Raw genomic sequence first — 22,173 nt, forward strand, 5'->3', positions numbered from 1 at the left:
AAGCATCCAAGGCACTAACCTTTTCACTGTCGACTTTGATTCCTTCAGAGGAGATCACGTGACCAAGGAATTTCATCTCAGATTTGAAGAGAAAACATTTGCTTGGTTTCAACTTTAAGCCATGCCTCTTCAGTCGGTCAAAGACAAGCTCTAGTCTTTCACAGTGACTTTTGAAGTCTTTGGAAAACACAATAATATCATCCAGATATATCAAGAGGACATCAAAAGCCAAATCCCCAAGCACTACCCCCATAAGGCGCTGGAAGGTGGCTGGCGCGTTGCACAGCCCGAAGGGCATCCGCGTCCATTCAAAAAGTCCAAACGGGGTAGTGACTGCTGTCTTTACACGATCACACTCGCTCATAGCAACCTGAAAATAGCCGGCCGTCAAATCTAGGGTGGAGAACAACCGAGCATTCCCCAGTGCGTCCAGGGATTCCTCCACTCTGGGAAGCGGATATGCGTCTTTGCATGTGACTTAATTTAACTTTCTGTAATCACAACAGAAGCGCACACTGCCATCTTTCTTCACAACTATCACTGCTGGGGATGCCCAGGGACTCGAACTCTCCCTAAGGATGCCTTGTGACACTAGGTCCTGCACGTGTTTTTTGAATTCTTGAAAAACCTGTGGCGGTACTCGACGGTGCCTCTGTTTTATTGGTGGAGCATCACCAGTGTGAATGTCATGCGTCACTGCCTGGGTGTACCCATAGTCACGGTCACTTTTGGAAAATACATCTCTGTACCTTGCCAACAACTGGTCTAGTTCCTCTCTTTGTGTGGGGGTAAGCTGTTCGTAATTCACCTGGACTGGTACTGGGGAATTATCAGAGCTTTCGATTGCTTTAACATGTGCCACTCGTTTAACATGAAGCGCTCCTTCCTCCTCCTCAAACTCCAGTGTATCCTCAGTTAACACCTCCTGTGGTTTAGACACTACTGCCACTCTGCATCTTGGGTTAAGTCTGATGGTCCGCTCACTCGAATTCATTACTCGTACAGGGACTTTACCACCCTCAGTTTTTGTTAACACATTGGCAACTAAAAGACCCTTAGGTAGGCTTGCACCGGTGGTGGGTTCAATTAATACTTGGCACTTCACTTTAGGTGGCACCCTGCAACGACCTTCAAACACCTTTTCACTTAGCGGAGGGATGGTGATGGCCTGCTTTCCACCAACTTTGACAAACCCAATCTTGCCGTCAGAACTCAGGGCTTCAGTTTTCTCAACACTGGCTAGCACCCTTCTTATCTTCCCTTCTGCGGGTTGACCATATTTGTTGGCCGCCTTTACGCTCTCCCCGGGGACAAGCAACGACTTAAACTCACTGATAATATTCATCCCAATGATTCCTGAAAGTCCTCTTATCTCCTCTGCTTCTGTGCTGGTGTCTGTCAGCACAAATATGCACTTCCCCGGGAGAACCTTTCCCATGCACTCCACATCAGCTTGTAGACATCCTAGGACAGGAATGTTGAGCCCATTAGCTGCGGTGAGTCTAACCCAGTGAGCAGAGGACAATTTCAGCTCTTGCTCTCCGAAGTGCTTCTTAAAGTGTGACTCTGTAATAGTGGACACCTCTGAGCCTGTATCCAGTAAGCAGTTGGTTTTGACACCAGCTATTCTAACTTCAATAGTCAGACAATCTCCAAATGCGCCTTTTTTCAACGTTTCTGTTACTGCTCCGTCAGTCCATTCAGCTGTATGACTTCTTATCATAGATGGCCCAGGGACTGCTTGCGTTGTAGTCGTTGGAACGTTTCCTACATTAGTTTCAGCTATCCCTGTAGAACGTCGAGACTGATCAGACACTTTAGTTGCTTCAGTACCTTGTGAACAGCGCCTGCTAGTGTGCCCAGGTTCGCCACATGAATAACAGATGTATCGGCCATCACTGTCCTTCAGAGGTTGTCTGTTAGGACGGCTCTGTTGAAATCGCACTCTGCTGTTACCATGTACTGCCTGGTAAAGTTCTTCTTGACGGGCGGCAATCTTCTGTATAGCTTCATGCAGTTATTCCAGGGTTAACGTAGAGGAGGCTTGATCTGCATCAGCATTAACTACTCTGACACGTGGGCTGGGGGTTGGATTGTTTGCCCTTTGGGTCTCTTCTTCTTCAGCCCACGTTATTGCTGCTTGCATTACCTGAACAAAAGTCAAACTTGTGTCCTCTTTAACTCGTCTTTTCATTTCACGCCTCAGGAAATCATCTCGAAGGCCCAGGACAAGCTGCTCTTTTAACACACTTTCGGCATCTGGAACACGGCTTGGCTCCCTGCACTGAACTCGACTGAGTCTCTCTTGTAGGTCATACGCGTATGAACGTATCGTCTCTGTTTGCATTTGCTTACGCTCATAGAAATCTTTCAGTCTGGTTCCGATTGGCACTTTGTCTCCATATGTGTCTAGTAGAACTTTGAAGATGTCATCAGCAGACCCTTCACTGTCTCCCAACATGAACCTCACTGTCGCTTTGGCTTCACCTTTAAGATGCTGTTTGGTTAACTCTACACGATCTTCTGCAGGCACTCTCATTACCTGGAAGGCAGATTTCATTGATGAAACCCATTCTTCGATGCTTAACTCTCCAGTATTTGTTGAACGGCCACTAAACTCTGGAAGTTTTCTGTCCCTGGGTATATAGATGGCCGCTGGGGTAGATTGTGCGGTGGCTTGATGCTCAATGACGGCTCTTGCTAGTGACAGGGCTTCTCTTTGTTCGGTTCTGGCTTGGTCAAGTGCTCCCGTCTGCTCTGCAAAGCGCCTCTGTATCTCCGCCATCTCCCTCTTCAGTTCCTCGAGCTCCGCCATTCTTCAGCTTGTAGGCCTGGGACTCGTGACACACACACAAAAAAAGTTAAACACACTAATTCTATCCTGTTCGTGACGCCAAATGTAACGAGACTGTAAATCCCGCCCTGTAGGGGAGAATTAAATTGTTACCCTGGAAGGCTTAAAAGTGAAAGGATCCTGGTCCCCACTCCAGCGCTTTGAGTCTCAGTATGCACGTTATGTGTATATGGTTTACCTTACACTAAATATAACAGGAATGGGTAGTGTGGGCTTCAGGTGAGTATGTCAGCACGGTGGCTCCCTGAAGTGCATGTGATGAAAAGTAAACTGAAATTCACATCCCCACCCACCTAATCCTAATAGTGAAAGTGAGACGCCCCTACCCCAAGGTAAGTAAAAACAAACAAAAAAAACTGTATTGCTTTTAACAATTATTAATTTATTTATAACCTTCAAATGTTTAACACTTTCAAAACCCTCTTGTAACACCTCAGATGTTAATTTTCACAAAAGTAATCTCAATATTAAAGTGCAAACTGATTTACAAACACAGGGTGTTTCAAAGCTTGACAACTCTTATAGTTCAAACAAATGATTCATTTGAAGCAACTCAGTTCAAATAACTCAGCTCAAATAACTGTTCAATTCATCCAAACGATTCTTATAGATCAATAGATTCAATTTCCAATTGACTCAGTTCTCACACAAAGTTCAAATTGACAATTGAGACCCACAAGTTCACTCAAACACTCATTTCGGTTCACTATGTATCAGTAAAATGTTCGTGTGTGTGTGTGTGTATTGAACTGTTGTACCAGTCTGTGGCAACGACAACTTTGATGCGATGACTTGCGATGACTTGTGATGGCTTGCGATGACTTGTGATGGCTTGCGATTACAAGATGAACAGCTGGGACAGGACAAGGAGATGTCGTGAGGATGGCAGGGTAATAAACAGAAACAAGAGAGGTTTCAGCGTGGCCTAGAAAAACTCGGGAACTTTCTGGAACAAAATGGCGCAGCCCAGTTCAGCTCGCACGTGGCACGCCTGGACTGAATGATCGGAATCACACAAAAATGTCTTTCAAAATCAAATCTCTATCGTCAGTCTCTTCAAAAATGCAAAAAACACTCAAAAATAAATGAATCACTCCTCAAAAAAATGACCGTTCAGTTCACAGACGCATGTTCGCGCACTAATAAGTGCACTTAAGGGATTTGCAGGAAAAAAACAATGTCTCTCGCCCCGACGCAGTTCATGGATGACTCAGACAGCAGTTGAACTCTCAAAAAAAATGTACGTACTGTCAGAACAGTGACAAAAACAAGTGTTCTGAATGAAACTCACGGCCCCAGCAACTCTCTCTCGTGCTCTCAGCCAGTCTCCAACACTGTTCGCCGTCCAATGACACAATCGACCGATCTTCTGCCTTAACTGCTTCTCGGGTTTCACGCGGTTATGTTAATGCTCTAAACCCGCAAAACATTAGCTGCCCGTACACTATCGTAAAACTGTTGGCTACCTGTACAGCGATCATGGCGTGTCTGCCTCGCAACTCATCTCACTCCGATCTGCTTGCATCTCCCGCGGACACGGCGGAGGCAGAGAAAACCCGTCAAAATAAAAGTCCCATAGAGAAAAATACCTCCGTTACACGGTGTTATTTTTTTAAATCGCCCAATAAGAGTCTCACGTTATCGCAGCACGTTAACGCCGATAACGGCCCACCACTAGTAAATATACATCACTGACGGAGCGCTTACACAGATACACACGGGAGCATTTGAATGCAGGCGTCTATCAGCCTACCGGTCCCACTGGTCGATGCCTGCATGTGAGCAAAATGCATATCGTGTGGAGTCATGTAAACGCAGCCGGTTATGTCTGGAGTGTAAACCGGGTGTGTATCAGTATAACGGATCTGTGTGTTTGCTCTTAAAGGGACAGCAGCCTAATAACCCTGATGTTCTGTGTCATTAATGCTGCTCATTAATTACTGCTCCGCACTGAATAACATTCATTCATACAGTGAAGACTATGCTATATTTATTTTTTACATTCGATTAACACATTTCTGTTGAATAAACCTATTGTACCTGAAAAACTTAATTTGTTTAGTTCATATTTTTTGTTATATTGAATTTGTCCTATTGTTTGTATTTCTTTTTCTTATTTTTAAAGGGGTGATGAATTGAGAAATCAACTTTCCTTTGAGCCTTTGATATATAAAAGTTCATGGTTATATAAGAATATCCTGTAAGTTTCGGAGCTGAAAACGTCCTTGTTAGTCAAAGAAAAGCTTTTATAGACACCAGACCCAGAATGCAGAAGCACCGCCTCAAGCCCCGCCCACCGACTCGTGGAGCTAAACGGGTCGAGCTACCGAGCAATAAACATGACGGTTCCAGCTCACGTGCGTAAGACATTGCGCGTTTGTTCGCTCAGAATCGATTGTAAACAAGACACAAGTGGAGACTGGATTTGCAGACATATTGAGATTAAAACACAATGCTGTGCTTCTGGATCCGACAGGAACGCTGCAACACACTGATGTGAGTAAAACATGTTTTTATATGTGTTAGAGTTGCATTGTTACAGATGGTTTGATATCTGTTGAGTACACACCTTAGCACGCGCTCACAGGCTGGAGAAGCTGTTATTGGTTCATTCGTGATCAGACTCGGACTTGTAACGCCAGCTCTCAAAGCCCAACGTCCCAGGACCATGTGTTTTTCAGACGGGCTACCAAAACGTATCACCGGCCTGCCGACGGGCTATCTTAAATAGTGAAATAACATTCCTTTCTTGCGCGTGTGTGTGTGTACAGTTCGCAGTTATATTCAATGATGATCGGGCCGGCCAAGTAATACAAAAATAACATTCCAATCAATGGCGGGTGGATGAGAGATGAATCATTGTGTTTGTTTGATAAAGATATTTTTCGAGGGTGCTGTGAGCGTTTCCCCAGACGCTTTCAAAACAATCCCCACATGTACTGAGGGGAGCTGAAGCTCATTAAATATGCAAATCTTATCCAATCCTATCCGTGGGCGTTTATTTCCTAGTCTTCAGTGCGGCACGCCCATCAAAACCCAGCGTGCCTTCAGAGAGCATCAAAACTAAGGCAGAAAATAGCGTATTACTGATTCATTATGATGTTTCTGAATGTAAAACCCACACGAACGGCATAAACTGACCTCAGACAACAGTATAAAAAATGTAAAAAGCCAGCTCATGACACGTTTAATAACAGAAATGAGATAAACTAATATAATAACTATATTGTGATATATATCATTATTGTGAAATAAAGTTTCTCATATCATAATATTAATTTAGTCATATCGCCCAACCCTGAAATGCTGAAACAGAAAGACTGGTTTGAACTGTAGGAATACTTGCCGGGTTGTGTACGGGTCTTGATGTACCAGAACACAATCCCTCCTGTAATTATGGGCAGCAACAACACCACACAAACTACCCCTGGAATAATATATGACCGGTGACTCTGTTCTGTAATAAACACACAGAAAACAGAACATACTGTACATTAGTCCTGCCAGTCTGAGATCAACCCGAGACACAAGACAGCAGATCGGATCAACTAATATAAAACACAACTGGAGATATATGGGGCGCCGTTTGTAAAGCGACTCACGCTGAAAATAACAGCAACATTTTGACACATTTAGCTTCAAACAATGTTTAAAAAACTGGTATGAATTTTTGGTGGTCACTTTTTTAGCACATTTACAACAATATTTATCAACTTAGAGATATTTTAAATAGTTAAATCTAAATGTTAAATCTAAATCTAAATGTTAAATCTAAATCTAAATGTTAAATCTAAATGTTAAATCTAAATCTAAATGCTAAATCTAAATGTTAAATCTAAATCTAAATGTTAAATCTAAATCTAAATGTTGAATTAAATCTAAATGCTAAATCTAAATGTTCAATCTAAACGTTAAATCTAAATGTTACATCTAAATCTAAATGTAAAATCTAAATGTTCAATCTAAATGTTAAATCTAAATACAAAATCTAAATCTAAATCTAAATGTAAAATCTAAATGTTAAATCTAAATATAAATGTTGAATCTAAATGTTTCGGGTGAAACTAAATATTTAACTAATATGCAAATTCAGAATGCAGATAACCGGTTTTAACATTTAGATTTAACATTTAGATTTTACATTTAGATTTAGATTTAACATTTAGATTTAGATTTAGATTTAACATTTAGATTTAGATTTAACATTTAGATTTAGATTTAACATTTAGATTTAGATTTAGATTTAACATTTAGATTTAACATTTAGATTTAGATTTAGCATTTAGATTTAGATTTAACATTTAGATTTAACATTTAGATTTAGATTTAGATTTAACATTTAGATTTAGATTTAACATTTAGATATAACATTTAGATTTAGATTTAGATTTAGATTTAGATTTAACATTTAGATTTAGATTTAACATTTAGATTTAACAATTAACATTTAGATTTAACATTTAACATTTAGATTTAACTATTTAAAATATCTCTAAGTTGACAAATATTGTTGTAAATGTGCTAAAAAAGTGACCGCCAAAAATTCATACCAGTTTTTTAAACATTGTTTGAAGCTAAATGTGTCAAAATGTTGCTGTTATTTTCAGCGTGAGCCGCTTTACAAACGGCGCCCCATAGAGATACTCTTAAAATAGTTCAACTGTTTATCTTGATGTGATGCTGACCTGCCTTTGGTCAGAGAGTTTCAACACCAGGGGCCAGTTGTTCAAAGGTCAGCTGATCGGATTTTGGTTATCAGACTGGATCAAATCTTGAAAATGGGTTGTTCAAAAGGGAAAGAAGGAATCTGAAATCAGATCAGATCACAGAATCCAATCTTTTAAACGTTTTAATCTGGATCAAACCTTCAGTTTGTGTTGTTCAAAACTTGTCAGTAGGATTAGGATAACTTTGATCCAAAAAAACAGGATTATCCTTAATATTAGGAATATTAAAAATATTAATGGATTTCAAGGTGGATTCCAGGAAGAAAATGTAGTAAAACTTTAAAACTGGTCAAAAAATACAACAATCGTATCATATAATACACATTATTTTATTTTGCTCTTTATTAGTTAGGCTAATTGTTAAAGTAATGTAGACATTAGGCTACCTATTATGCCTTTCGATAGCCGACAGTCAAAGTAAAAAAAGATTTAGCTGCCATAAAATAATCCCCAAACAGCTGTAAATATCAAACTTAAATTCAAATTGTTTTTTTATCACTTATAAGACTTTTTTACTTCTTATCAATTATAAGAGATGAACCAGTCAAAAGTTCTTTGCGAGCGAACGCAAGGTTTCTCGGGTTAGTGCTAAATATTTTTTCAATCATCGTGTCCCTTTAGGGGCTCCGTAGAACACTAGTAATCCAGATCTGTATCTGGATCAGGGTGATCCAATCCAATTTTTCAAAATTCCAACAAAAGTAAGATGGATTACCTGATCCATAGGATGGCAAAATATGGGATTTCCAAATCCAGATCATTTTGATCCAGATTAAATGTTTTAAACAACTGGCCCCTGGTGTTACAGTAATGGAAGCTCTAGTATTAAGCAAGGAAATACTCATATATACTGGCATTGTGTTGAGGTTATAGCTCACAATAATAAACTGTCTCAGGTTACGTATGTAACCTCTGTTCCCTGAGAACAGGGAACGAGCACAGCGTCTAGCTGACGCTATGGGGGAACGCCTCCAGCGTGACAGGTGTCTGAAGCCACTATCGAATCACGTCAATCCTATTGACCGGCGACAGCCCATGACGTCATCAATATGCGACCCGGAAGTATATAAGGGCGCTGTGCCAACACATACACATCTTCTCGTCTGAAGGGACTGAAGGGACTGTATGGCAGATAGGCCCTGAAGCATGGCAACGAGACGCAGCGCTCGTTCCCTGTTCTCAGGGAACAGAGGTTACATACATAACCTGAGACGTTCCCTTTCGAAAGGGAACTCTCGCTGCGTCTAGCTGACGCTATGGGGAACGATATACCAACGCCGCCATGCTGAGGGGAGTGTCTGCCTATTGGCAGTGACAACTGTCAACACAAGTAATTCACTGAAAAACCTGAGCGACTCCCCCTCAGGTCACTGGGCTGACAGTGACAGCACTCCCTACGGTCATAGCCCAAGCTATGCAACTAAATGGAACCCTAACGCAACTGCGCGGGGTTCCATCTAGACAGCTCAAAGCCCGGGACCACCACTTCCACAGAAGGGGTCCCTTTAAGGGAATGTGGCTAGGGGACCCGAAGGAGCCCCAGCCAGTCACTACTCGGGAAACAAGTTCTCCCGAGTGCCACCAGGGAGGCCTGACCTGGTGCCCTAAGTGTTATGGACACTTCGGTTTAGCCAACCCTGTCTGTTCAGAAACAGAGCCTCTGGATGGTGCCCAGGGGGCATCCAAACTAAGGGACTGAAAAACTGGCAGTCCTATTTAGCCCAGAACTCAGAGACGGGTTATCCAAGAGAGCAATACTCAGCGTAGCCCTTTACAACCCTTGCTAGCGAGGGGAGTCTGCCTGCTCAAATCAAGGATCTACCAGGTGCTTGTGTTTCAAAGCAGTAGGGAGGCCGGAAAGGCCTACGGACTGATCTACCAGGGAAGCCTCACGAGAGGCCTACGACCGTCTGACCAGGCTCAGGCGGCTGAGTGCTCATAGACGACCCTCATTGAGGGGAGCAGCTGAGCCTGCCTGGCGGGTAACCCCCAGCTGTAGGCCCAACTATGACCAGTTCTAACACAGAGAACTGGTAACCAAGAAGTGCCTAACTTGGGAACTTCGCCTTCAAGGAGGCCCCGTGGGTCTACTACCTGATAGCGGGTTTGTCCCCCAGGGAGGCCTATAGAGGCCTACTACCTAACAGCACGCCATGCTGGCAACCCGAGCATCCTGGCTCGGGAATCCACCCTCAGGGAGGCCTAGTGAGGCCTACTACCTGACAGCAATATATGCCAACTTTCAGAGCGTTCAAGCTCACCTTCAGGGAGGCCTAGAGAGGCCTACCACCTGCCAGTGAAGCATGCTAACTGCTGAGGTTACGTCTAGGGAGGTCCCGTGGGCCACCTGATAACAGTTGAAGCTGTCTGTCAAGGTAGCTGGAAAACTGAACTTTTTTTCTCAAGGAGGCCTAATGGAGGCCTACTACCTGATAGCCAGCCTTTAGGGAGGCCTGGAGAGGCCTGCTACCTGTTTGCGCCTTGTGCTAACTGTTTCTCAAGTGACTGGGCCCCAGGAACGCCTTAGGGAGGCCTGATGAGGCCTACTACCTGCCTCTGGGTAAACCCGGTGCGGGCCTACTGTCAGATAGCAATCTATGCTAACTGTTCACGTGACCACAACCTGGGAACTCACCTTCAGGGAGGCCTAGTAAGGCCTTCCACCTGATAACCTGCTAGGCAGCATACCCGGACGCCGTGCGCCGGTTCTCGCCTTTGGAGAGGCCTGGTTAAGGCCTTCCAACTAACAGTAGGCCTTCAGGGAGGCCTGATGAGGCCTACAACCCGACAGCCGGCAGGCTAGCTGTCCCGATGTGCCGAACATCGGTACTTACCACCAGTGAGGCCTGGCAAGGCCTTCCAACTGATAACGTGCCTATCCAGGAGGCCTGGTGAGGCCTTCCACTTGACAGCCGACCCTCAGGGAAGCGCAATGGCCTATAACCTGATAGCCAGCCAGGCTAGCTTTACCTCGAAGCCAAACATCGGTACCTGCCTTCAGGGAGGCCTAATGAGGCCTACCACCTGATAGCCTGCCAAGCTAAAATACACCCGATGCCACACATTGGTACTCACCTCCAGGGAGGCCTGGCTGAGGCCTTCCACCTGACAGCCGACCCTCAGGGAGGCTTACTGTGGCCTATAACCTGATAGCCAGCCGGGTTAGTTGTTCCTAAGTCCTGCATCGATACTTGCCCTCCAGGAGGCCTGGTGAGGCCTACCCCAATAGCAAGTCATGCTAGCTGCCCGAGTATCCTACCCCGGGAGCTCACCTTCAAAAAGAAGCCTGATGAGGCCTTCTATCTGATAGCAAGCCCATTAGGGAGGCCTAGTGAGGCCTACCACCTGCTAGCATTTACTTTACCATGCTAACCGGAGGAGGGGCACGAGAGGAGACGCTCACTCTCTGGTCCATTCTACGGCCCTCAAGCCGCGATGGACCAGGTCCCGCCTGCCTGGGTGTGGACGCAGACCTCAGCGGTATACAGGTCTTGAATGCGGCTGAGCGCGCCTTCGCCTCCCTGAACTTCCCAACCACCGCCTCCACGGAGGTGCCGAAAAGTTCAGTGGGCGAAACTGGTGAATCAAGGAGAAAGCTCTTCTCTTTCTCCCCGATGTCCGCCAAGCTCAGCCACAGGTGCCTCTCCGTGGCCACCATCGCCGCCATCGATCGCCCGATCGCGGCAGTGGTTTGTTTAGTGGCCCGGAGAGCCAGGTCTGTGGTGCGGCGCAACTCAGCAACCGCCTCAGGGGACAACCCCGCCCCCTGGTCGAGGTCTCTCAGCAGATCCGCCTGGTATTAATTCCTATTATAACTGTAATATTTTTATTTCATTTCTGTGTAAAGCACTTTGAATTGCCACTGTGTATGAAATGTGCTATACAAATAAACTTGCCTTGCCTTGCCTTGGTACGCCTGCAACACAGCCATCGTGTGCAGGGTCGCACCAGCCTGACCCGCTGCCGCGCACGCTCTGCCATTCAACCGTGAAGTCGCCTTCAGCGGTCTGAATGGCAGAGTCGGAGCTCTCAGTGTCGATGTACGCCCTGAAACGAGATAGTTCGCGAACGTCTCGTCCATGGGGGGCATCGACACATACCCGTGCTCACCCATCCCCTCAACATCAGCGAAACTAGCTCGCTGATGTCGGTGGATGCGGGCGGAGTACGGGTTCTTCCATGCCGCCCGGACCTCATCATGAAGGTCCGGGAGGAATGGAAGGCTCACCTGAGGTGCTGGCCTGTGACCGGGGAGAAATCGATCGTCAAGCCTGCCGCGCGCGACCTCTCCCCTAGCGCGCCGCCAAGGCAGCCCCAGCCTGCCTGCAGCGCGCTCCACAGCATCCAGCAGCTCAGCGTACGCGGGACAGGGTGGCTGAGAGGGTCCCGGCTAATCCTGGTCACTGTTACCACCCTCCTCAGCCATCTCCTGCCCGTCCAGAAGAGCGCTCGCTGCAGAGCTACGTGGGGAACTCCCATTCTCCACGTCGACCTGCAGCTCACTCTCGTCAGCCGCTAGATCATCTGAGAGAACAATGCCTCTCTCCAGATGATCGGCGAGCTCCATCTGGGAGCCCCATGATGTGCGTCGCTGCTCCGCCTCAGCGCGAGCGGGACTCACATCGGTGGCGCCAGATGAAGCGCCCCCTTCCCTCGAGAAGAGGGCCAAATGAGAGCGGAGAGTTCTCAGTGGGAACCTCTCACAGTTTGCATAAGCAGAACCCTCAAGAACTGCTTGTGCATGCTCTTCTCCCAGGCAGAAAACGCACAGAGTGTGTGTGTCTTCCGGTGTCAGAAACCTCTGACATGGGTCGGCACACTTTCTGAAGCTCTGCCTCTTCTCTGTGCGTTTCATCTCAAGTTTTAAAGTCTTTTACCAGTATCCGCAGAATTACGCTTCGACAGACAGTCCCTGAAGACGAAAAAGATGTGTATGTGTTGGCACGGCGCCCTTATATACTTCCGGGTCGCATATTGATGACGTCATGGGCTGTCGCCGGTCAATAGGATTGACGTGATTCGATAGTGGCTTCAGACACCTGTCACGCTGGAAGCATTCCCCCATAGCGTCAGCTAGACGCAGCGAGAGTTCCCTTTCGAAAGGGAACTACAAAATATTCCCATCAATACAGGTCAGGAGACAGTAATCTCAGCTCTGTTGTACCTGCACATGTGTGACAGAGATGGCTGATGTCCAGATGTGTGGTGTGGTTTGTGATGGGATTGTTGAGCACACAGCTGTAGGTGTTGTTATCCTGATATTCCACCTCCAGAGGTAGAGAGAGACTGATGCTGAGATCAGACACACTGATGCTGGACAATAAACTGTTTCCTTTGTACCAGGAGAGAGTCACATGACTCACATTCACAGCTGAACACACCACTGCACATCTGGACACTGAGGATGAGGAGGATGATCTTGATGAGGATGAAGAACAGTCTGAAGAGTTACTGGAAATGACAGTAATGGGTAGAGGAGCTGGAAAACAGGATGGAACATGTGGGTTTTATCTATTGCGAGGCTAATCAAAAAGAAACCAAAAATGTAAATGCAAAGCTGATAAAGAAGAAATCCCTGCATCCAAACTGACACTGATGGATCATCTGAACATCTATTGAGCATATCAGTTGTTATTTATTATTCCAATAATGTGTAGCCCAATGTGGGCGTTTTAATTATTATTGAATTCTGTAACTATTATTCAGCACACTCAGCCTATAATTAAAATAATAATAATCAGCAAAAGCATGATTTTCATACACAGTTTACTCACCATAGACAGAAACACTGAATCTCTTCACTGAGGTTATTACTCTGATGATGACGGTCAGTTTATAGAGTCCAGTGTGTTCAGATCTGATGTTTGTGATGGTCAGAGATCCAGTCTGATTGTCCATTTGGAGTCTGTCTCTGAATCTCACATCATTACTCACAAATATATAGTTAGTGTTTATTTGGTCCCTTTTAATGATTTCAGCGACACGAGTCTCTCCAAACACCCACAGAATCTGAAGATCTGTCTGTATTCCAGTAACATCAGTGTTTAGTGAGACAGAATCTCCCTCAGTCACACACACTGACTTCACTTCATCACCATCAGCACACACTCCTGAAACAGATTTTAAAAAATCTTTGTCATAAACAAACATATAAGTGATGTTTTATTAACAAATTTCGGGAGGAGCATGTTCAGATAATTAAACACAAGTGGAGCACATTAAGCTAATCAATTTAATCAACGATAAGAGGTGTATAAATGGGTGATTCTTAGATTATGGGCACTTTTATGTTCTCTTGTCGTATTTTTAAAAATACATATCATTTTGGACAAATTCCTCTTTCTTTGTCAAGCTAACAATGAAACCACCTTAATTTTTTTTACTACCTTTCAATTATGATTTTGTTCATACTTTTCAACCTCCTTATAGGTGTCAAAATTACTGTTTTCTCCTCGTCGCACACCAAGACTTTTTAACTTCGACAATGGAAATACAGTTTAAAAATATGACTTATTAATGCACCTGAATTAAGCACTAGTAAAACAATTAAAATACATTAAAATATTTAATGTGAGACCACTATCAATATTACTTTTTATACAAAATATAGCTGTCGCACAGTATTGCTGTCATTTCAACCACAACACTGTAATGTCTCTTTAAAAAGTTTGTGTGAAAGATTGTTTAGGTGGTTTCTATGGAAATGTTCAGTGACATCAGAACACATGCTGCACATGGAGGGAATTTAAATTCCCTTTCGAAAGGGAACTCGCGCTGCGTCGGAATGACGCTAGGGGGAATGCCTCGGCGTGACAGGTGTCTGAAGCTACTATCGAATCACGCCAAAGTCTTTGACCGACGTCAGCCCATGACGTCATCAACATGCGACCCGGAAGTATATAAGGGCGCCTTGCCAACACAAACAAATCTTTTTCGTCTTCAGGGATTGTCTGTTTGAAGAGACAGTGTTTCAGGAAGTGTGCTGACCCGTGTCAGAGGTTTCTGACACCGGAGGACACACACACTCGCGTTTTTTGCCTGGGTGAAAAGCACGCACAGGCAGTTCTTGAGGCAGCCGCCAGTGCAAACTGTGAGCGTTTTCCGCTGAGAACACTCCGCTCTCATCTGGCCCTCTTCTCGAGGGAGGAGGGCACAGCATCTGGGGCTGCTGATGTGAGTCCCGCTTGCGCTGAGGCAGAGCGGCGACGCACATCGTGGGGTTCCCAGATGGAGCTCGCCGATCGTTTTGAGAGAGGCATTGTTCTCTCAGATGATCTGGCGGCTGACGAGGGTGAGCAGCAGGTTGACGTGGAGAATGAGAGTTCTCCGCCGAGCTCTGCAGCGAGCGCTCTTCTGGACGGGCAGGAGATGGCTGAGGAGGGTGGTAACAGCGACCAGGACCCTGGACCCTCTCAGCCACCCTGTCCCGCGTAGGCTGAGCTGTTGGATGCTATGGAGCGCACTGCAGGCAGGCTGCGGCTGCCTTGGCGGCGCGCTGGGGGAGAGATCGCTCACGGCAGACTCAACGATCGATTTCTCCCCGGCCATAGACCAGCACCTCAGACGAGTCTTCCATTCCTCCCGGACCTTCATTCTGAGGTCCGGGCAGCATGGAAGAACCCGTTGTCTGCCAGCATCCACCGACATCAGCGAGCCAGCTTCGCTGATGTTGAGGGGATGGGTGAACATGGGTGTGTGTCGATGCCCCCCATGGAAGAGACGTTTGCAAACTATCTCGTTTCCGGGCGGGCATCGACACTGAGAGCTCCAACTCTGCCATCCAGACCGCTGAAAGCGACCTCGCGGTTGAATGGCAGGGCGTACGCGGCAGCAGGTCAGGCTGGTGCGACCCTGCACACGATGGCGGTGCTGCAGGCGTACCAGGCAGACCTGCTGGGGGATCTCGACCAGGGGGCGGGGCTGTCCCCTGAGGCGGTTGCTGAGCTGAGCCGCACCACAGATCTGGCTCTCCGGGCCACCAAGCAGACTGCGGTGATGGCGGCGTTGGTGGTTACGGAGAGGCATCTGTGGTTGAGCCTGGCTGACATCGGGGAGAAAGAGAAGGGCTTTCTCTTCGATTCACCGGTTTCGCCAACTGAACTTTTCGGCACCTTCGTGGAGGCGGTGGTTGGAAATTTCAGGGAGGCGAAGGCGCGCTCAGCTGCGTTTAGGACCTGCATACCGCTGAGATCCGCGTCCACGCCCGGGCAGGCGGGACCTGGTCCTTCACGGCTTGAGGGCCGTAGGCAGGACCAGAGGGTTAGCGTCTCCTTTCGTGGCCCCCCTCCATGGAGGAGTAGGGCACAGAGGAGACGGGAAACTCGCAGGAAAAAGGATCTGAGGGTGGTGATCCAGGACAAACACGCCCGTCGTTGGTGATGGATCACTTCCCTTGAGGGCGTTTACATCTTAGCCCTCTCCTTTTTCCTTTTTAATGTCTTTTAATGGCTTTTAATTCCCAGGCGCTTCTTACATCAGGCCTAAGGCGGGCCTATGATGAGTGGAACTATGTTCTGACGGCATGCTCTGACTTGGTTAGTGAGAACGCCGCTTTCAGGCATGCAAGGCCGGTAGAACATCGCGGTGAGAGCTGCGTGGTGAGTCTTCGCTCTACGTGCTGCAGGTGAGAGTGGTTTCCCCTGTAGGTGGCTTATTACAGCACCAGGTTCTGGGCTGTGGAGGTGAGTGTGTGTTGGCTTTCCCCTTTGTGGTAAAAATGCTTGCGGGGCAGGCCGCCGCTCATGGTGTCATATGTTTGTAACTTAGGCTTCCTCTCAGGGTGAGAGGTGTGTAGGCCGCCGCTAGGGCTGTAACAATTTGACCAAAAATAAAAACCTTGATTAATTGAACATTTGACCTCGATTACGATTAATGAACGATTATTTAGCTTTTTTTTTTTTTTGCCCTCATAAGGTTTTTGAGTAAGTTCACTGATAAGGTTTGTACTGTAAATATTTTCTACAATTAAAGGTGGAATTTTTTTTCTAATGAAAAAGTGCATTTCTTTGTGATTTTAGAATACTTGAAGGAAACGGTTCACTTTCAGCAGTTATTGTCTATGGGGCAGATTTCTGTTTGTTGTACATCAGATACAGATAAATTAGCACAGTAGGCCTACATTACATTTATTTGAATGCATTAATGAGAGAGTGATTGTGTGTGTCAATTACTCATACCGTCTCTATTCATTATGAAGCTGTGGTTTGTACTGACTGCAAAGTTATTAAAATGTATGCCTATAACGGTTGAGTTTCTAAGCTACTTTAGTGACTTTAGTCACAGGACAGCGTTGACACTGCGTTTCTGCGCTGCTCTCTGTGCGTGATCTTCACGTGATGTGCAAGCTTCTGTCTTGTTCGTTTGTCACAATATATCAGGCATTAGTTCAACATAATACACATCTGATGGTCGAAACTCATTTTAATGTTCAAACTGGCAGGGCTTAAACCACATACAAATGACAAGCTTTGTGAGGACGCAGGTGAAAGAGGTCTGCCTTCAGGGCGCGTGCGTTGTCAGATACGCGACACGGCTCGGCTCTCTGTGTCACAGAAAAAAGCTGAGTACTGAACGGATAAGTTTTCCGTATTGTTGTTTTTGAATAGTGCACAATCGCTTTAAATGTTGAAACTGGCAAGCCTTTAAACGCATGTGTGTGTGTGTGTGTCAGCGCGTAGGCTATAAGAACAGCAATTAACTGACCTGTATAAACTGTGTAAAACATGCAGTTACTATAGTGATTCTGGGCATCTATAAACACAGATAACTGCTCCTGCATCTCTCTGTGTGCCTGCAAACTGCACTTGATGTGACTGACGGGGCGGAGTCACGTGAAAACCAAAATAACTGACATGGGAAAAATACGTCGGTTAGAGGTTCTGAATGTCGGTTTCGGTTATTTTTCGATTAATCGTACAGCCCTAGCCGCCGCTCATTTCCTCTGGAATGTTAGCGGAATTCTAAGCGGTAGAACACCTTCCGGGTGAATGGTGTGTTTGCTACCGCTTGGGGTTTTGTTACTGTGTGTCTTTGGTTCCCTAAGCCACCGCAAGATAGAGTAGTTTGTCTCTTGTGGAGTGTGTTTACTAGAGACTGATGCTGGAGCTTCAGTTGGGTATGTTTGCTTAGTTGGCCTAGGTTGTAGGGTTGATGGAGGTGCGTTACTGAGGCACGATCACCTCTGGCTGTTCACTACGTGAATTTGAGCCCATCCCTGTGTTATCAGCCTCCTCTCATGTGAGAGCCAGCCCATTTTTCTATGTCTGGGTGCGTAGCAGCTGCGACCAGGTAGCTAGCCCCAAGAGGCCTCCTGTGGGCGGCCCCAGTTTGTTTGAATTGGTGTGATATGTTTCCCAGAGACATTGGCTTTGTGAAGACTTGCTACCAGCTAGTAGGCTCTATGGAGCCTCCCTGAGGGCGGGTCCCCATCAGTGCAATGGGTAGTTATTAGTCAGCCAGTGGTCTAACTGTCAAGGTTTTCATAGCAGTCAGTTGTAAACCTCCTACCAGGTGGTAGGCCTCACCAGGCCTCCCGGAGGGCGAGTTCCAGAGTTGGATACTCGGGTAGCTAGCATGGCTTGCTATCAAGTAGTAAGCCTTATCGGGCATCCTTGAAGGAGAGTGCCGATGTTTTCCACATCCGGACAGCTAGCCTGACTGGCTATCAGGTGGTAGGCCTCACCAGGCCTCCGTGAAGATGAGCCCCCAGGGTCTTTTTTTGGTTACTCTGACAATTTGCATAATTGTTTCAATTAGTAGGCCTATCTGGTGGAGTGCTTTGAGTCTCAGTCACTTGACGGTTAGCATGTTTGATGCAAGCAGGTGGTAGGCCTAACCAGGCCTCCCTAGAAGGCTCGCTATCAGATAGAAGGCCTCACCAGTCTTCCCTGAAGGCACGTACCAATGTTTTCCACATCCGGACAGCTAGCCTGCTGGCTATTAGGTTGTAGGCCTCATCAGGCCTCCCTGAAGGCCTGCTGTCAGTTGGAAGGCCTTAGTCAGGCCTCCCTGGAGGCGAGCACCGACGTACGGTGTCCGGGTATGCGGCCTAGCAGGTTATCAGGTGGAAGGCCTTACTAGGCCTGAGGGTGCTTGGGATTAGCATGCATCGCTGGCAGTTAGTAGGCCTCACCAGGCCTCCCTGAAGATGAGCTTGAACGCTCTAGAAGCCGGCATAAATTGCTATCAGGTGGTAGGTCTCTTTAGGCTTCCCTGAGAAACTTGCTATCAGGTAGTAGGCCCCACGGGGCCTCCTTGAGGGCGAAGTTCCCAAGTTTAGGCACTTCTCTGTTACCAGTTCTCTGTGAGTAAGAGAACCTATGGTAGCTTAGCCTACAGCTGGGGGTTACCCGCCAGGCAGGTTCAGGTGCTGAGGGTCATCTATGACTACACAGCCGCCTGAGTCCGGTCAGACGGTCGCAGGCCTCTCGTGAGGCCTCCCTGTTAGACCGATCCGTAGGCCTGTCCGGCCTCCCTATTCCTTTGAAACACAAGTACCTGGTAGATCCTTGATTTGAGCAGGTAGACTCCCCTCGCTAGCAAGGGTTGTAAAGTGCTACGCTGAGTGTTGCTCTTTGGGATAACCCGTCTCTGAGATCCGAGCTAAGAAGGACTGCCAGTTTTTCAGTCCCTTAGTCTGGATGCCTTTCTGAGGCACCGTCCGGAGGCTCTGTTTCTGAACAGACAGGGTTGGCCAAACCGAAGTGTCCAAAACACTTAGGGCACCAGGTCAGGCCTCCCTGGTGGCACTCAGGCGAATATGTTCCCTGGGTAGTGACTTGGCTGGGGTTCCTTCTGGTCCCCTAGCCACATTCCCTTAAAGGGACCCCTTCTGTTGAAGTAGTGGTCCCGGGCCTTTGAGCAGTCTGGATAGGACCTCATGCAGTTGCACTAAGGTCCCGTTTTAGACGTATAGCTTGGCCTATGACTGTAGGGGATGCTGTCACTGACAACCCAGTGTGACCTGAGGGGGAGTGGCTCAGGTTTTTCAGTTGAATTTACTTGCGCTGACAGTTGTCACTGCCAGTGGGCAGACACTAGGGCTGTCAACGAATATTCTAAATTCAAATATATATTCGAATAGTTTTTAAAAAATGAATTTCGAAGGTGAAAATTAATATTCGAATTAAAAAATATATAAAAAACGCCCGCAGTAGTAGAGGCATGGCTGTCTTCACACCGCATACGCAAGCAGTGCGTTGACAGGGCAGGAGCGGTGTGCGTGGAGAACGGGAGGCGCGCATTCACACTGGTTGTCTGGCGCAGCTGAACCGTGGGTCGTGTATTGCAAATACAGACGAATATTGTTCATTATGTCACATTTTCTGGTGTTCTCCTTCAACCCCTGCATGCGCTGTGAATGCTCTAAATTAATCTGTTAACATGGGCGCCGAAAAAAATACGCGCTAATGCAGTGTGAAACCGTCACTGCTGAAAGTTGACGGCGTCTTGCATGGAAGATGGCAGAAAGTGCAGAGCCCAACTCGACCGCAGCAGAGAAAGCGATTTTAACCCCCCAAAATCTAAAAAGCTAAACAATCACGTCTTGACACTTACTTTGCATCGCCCTCCATAAGCTCTTTGTCTGCAACACGACAAGAGGCCATACCGGAGAAAGGAATTTCGTTCATTTGTAAGGACATGAGATCGATCAGTCTCGTAGATGGGGCAGGCTTCAGGGAGTTCTGTCAAGCAATGGAACCGAGGTACCATATCCCTATTTAACGTTAGATAGAAACATTACTAAAGTGTGGGCTACTGTACTGACTGAATAGATATTGCATGAATAAAGGATAAATGCACTGCTTCCACTGGTTTGATTATTTACCGTTTCATGTCAAGGAAACGTTCCATGTTTACCACAGCACAGCTCGCTCGGAGCGTTCAATATGCTGTAAAACTTCAATTAATATTAATAATATTTGTTTCAATCACTGAATGAAGCCTCCTATATTTGGGACGAGTCGCGACCTTAAATTGCCTGCACAAAACTCTTGATCAGCACTCAAAATGTGTTTGTTTATTTAAAACGTTATGCACAGAGAGCGTGAGAGTGAGGGCGAGAGAGAGTGAGGTCTGCGGTCTCGGTTAGATTATTGCTTGGTATTATACTTGGTATTAGTTGATTTACTTGTTTCTGTGTAGGTAATACGTTGTCAAATATGTTTAAACTTAAATAGACTACCTATACAAGTAGTTATGTCTCTTTGTATTAATTTGTCCTGTTATTGACGTAATGCGCGTCATTGACAAAATGCGCAACCAGATGTTCAAATAGTTTTTTTTAGAGGGAATATTCGAACGTCATTTTTGAGGAATTTTGACAGCCCTAGCAGACACTCCCCTCAGCATGGTGGCGTTGGTATGTCGTGTCCCATAGCACCATTCCGATGCAGCGTGAGTTCCCTTTCGAAAGGGAACGTCTTGGTTACGTATGTAACCTCTGTTCGCTGAGAACAGGGAACGAGACGCTGCGTCGCCTGCCATGCCTCGGGGTCTATCTGCCATACAGTCCCTTCAGACGAGAAGATGTGTTTGTGCTGGCAAGGCGCCCTTATATACTTCCGGGTCGCATATTGATGACGTCATGGGCTGACGTTGGTCAAAGACTTTGCCGTGATTCGCTGGTAGCTTCAGACACCTGTCACGCAGAGGCGTTCCCCGTATAGCACCATTCCGATGCAGCGTCTCGTTCCCTGTTCTCAGGGAACAGAGGTTACATACGTAACCAAGACGTTTTCATCATCAACAAATTAAGAAAAATCAAGCTAAATATTGCTTGAACAGTTAATATATTTATTCTACGTCATTTCCAAACATGCTGTACCTTCAAGGGTGTTTTTAAAAAGCTAAACATTTTAATTTAAATCAGAATATTTTGCATACTTTAAATGCTGAGTATTAATTCAAAGCTAATTAGTGAAGCTATCTTCCATTTTTTCACAAAAAAACTACAGAAATGTCATTTCCGCCACATGCTGCCATTTCCACCACAGAGGGTAGCTTGAGAGAGAGTTTGAGAGAGAGTTGAGTAAAAGCACGTTCAAGATAAAGAAACACGGGTGTGGACTCCGTTATTTCATGACATGGTGTCAGAAGCTGGTCAATTGAGTGCAGCGTGAACCCTGCCGACAAAATGGCAAAGTTTAATACTCCGGAGCAGTTTTCTTTCGAAAATCCCTCGGAATGGCCCGAATGGAAACTAGTTCTCTAGTCTATGCAATGGGAAGCGAGGCAGAGAAAATATTGGCTTCCTTTAGTTTTGAAAACGAGGAGGATAAAGAGAAATTCGATGTTGTACTGGCGAAATTTGATGAGTACTTCATTCCGAAACGGAATCTAATACATGAGCGCGCATGTTTTTATCAGAGAAACTAGCTACCGGGGGAGAAAGCGGAGACGTACATTCGCTCGCTGTATGAACTGGCCGTGAATTGTGAGTTCAGTGACAAAAGAGATGAGCACATTCGTGACCGGCTTGTGGTCGGTATAAGGGACAAAAGACTTTCCCAAAAGTTACAACTGATGCCTACATTGACACTATCAGAAGCAATACAAAATATAAGGCAGTCAGAAGATTTTGCAGTGCAAATT

At 46.2% G+C, this 22,173-nt stretch overlaps 1 protein-coding gene across 2 annotated transcripts in view; it reads right to left on the reverse strand.

The window, feature by feature from the left end:
- LOC307120541 (uncharacterized protein) overlaps nt 1–22,173 on the reverse strand; it is a 35,903-nt gene that overhangs the window by 8,945 nt on the left and 4,785 nt on the right. For both annotated transcript variants that reach the window (XM_079807641.1, XM_079807640.1), the window contains exons 2-4: nt 13,356–13,691; nt 12,746–13,060; nt 6,201–6,311 (exon numbers count right to left, since the gene is read on the reverse strand). In XM_079807641.1, the coding sequence (XP_079663767.1) occupies nt 6,201–6,311; nt 12,746–13,060; nt 13,356–13,691 (762 nt within the window). The remainder of the gene's footprint in view (nt 1–6,200; nt 6,312–12,745; nt 13,061–13,355; nt 13,692–22,173) is intronic.

The sequence above is a fragment of the Gobio gobio genome (assembly GCF_949357685.1).
Source record: "Gobio gobio genome assembly, chromosome: 24".
Lineage (NCBI taxonomy): Eukaryota > Metazoa > Chordata > Actinopteri > Cypriniformes > Gobionidae > Gobio > Gobio gobio.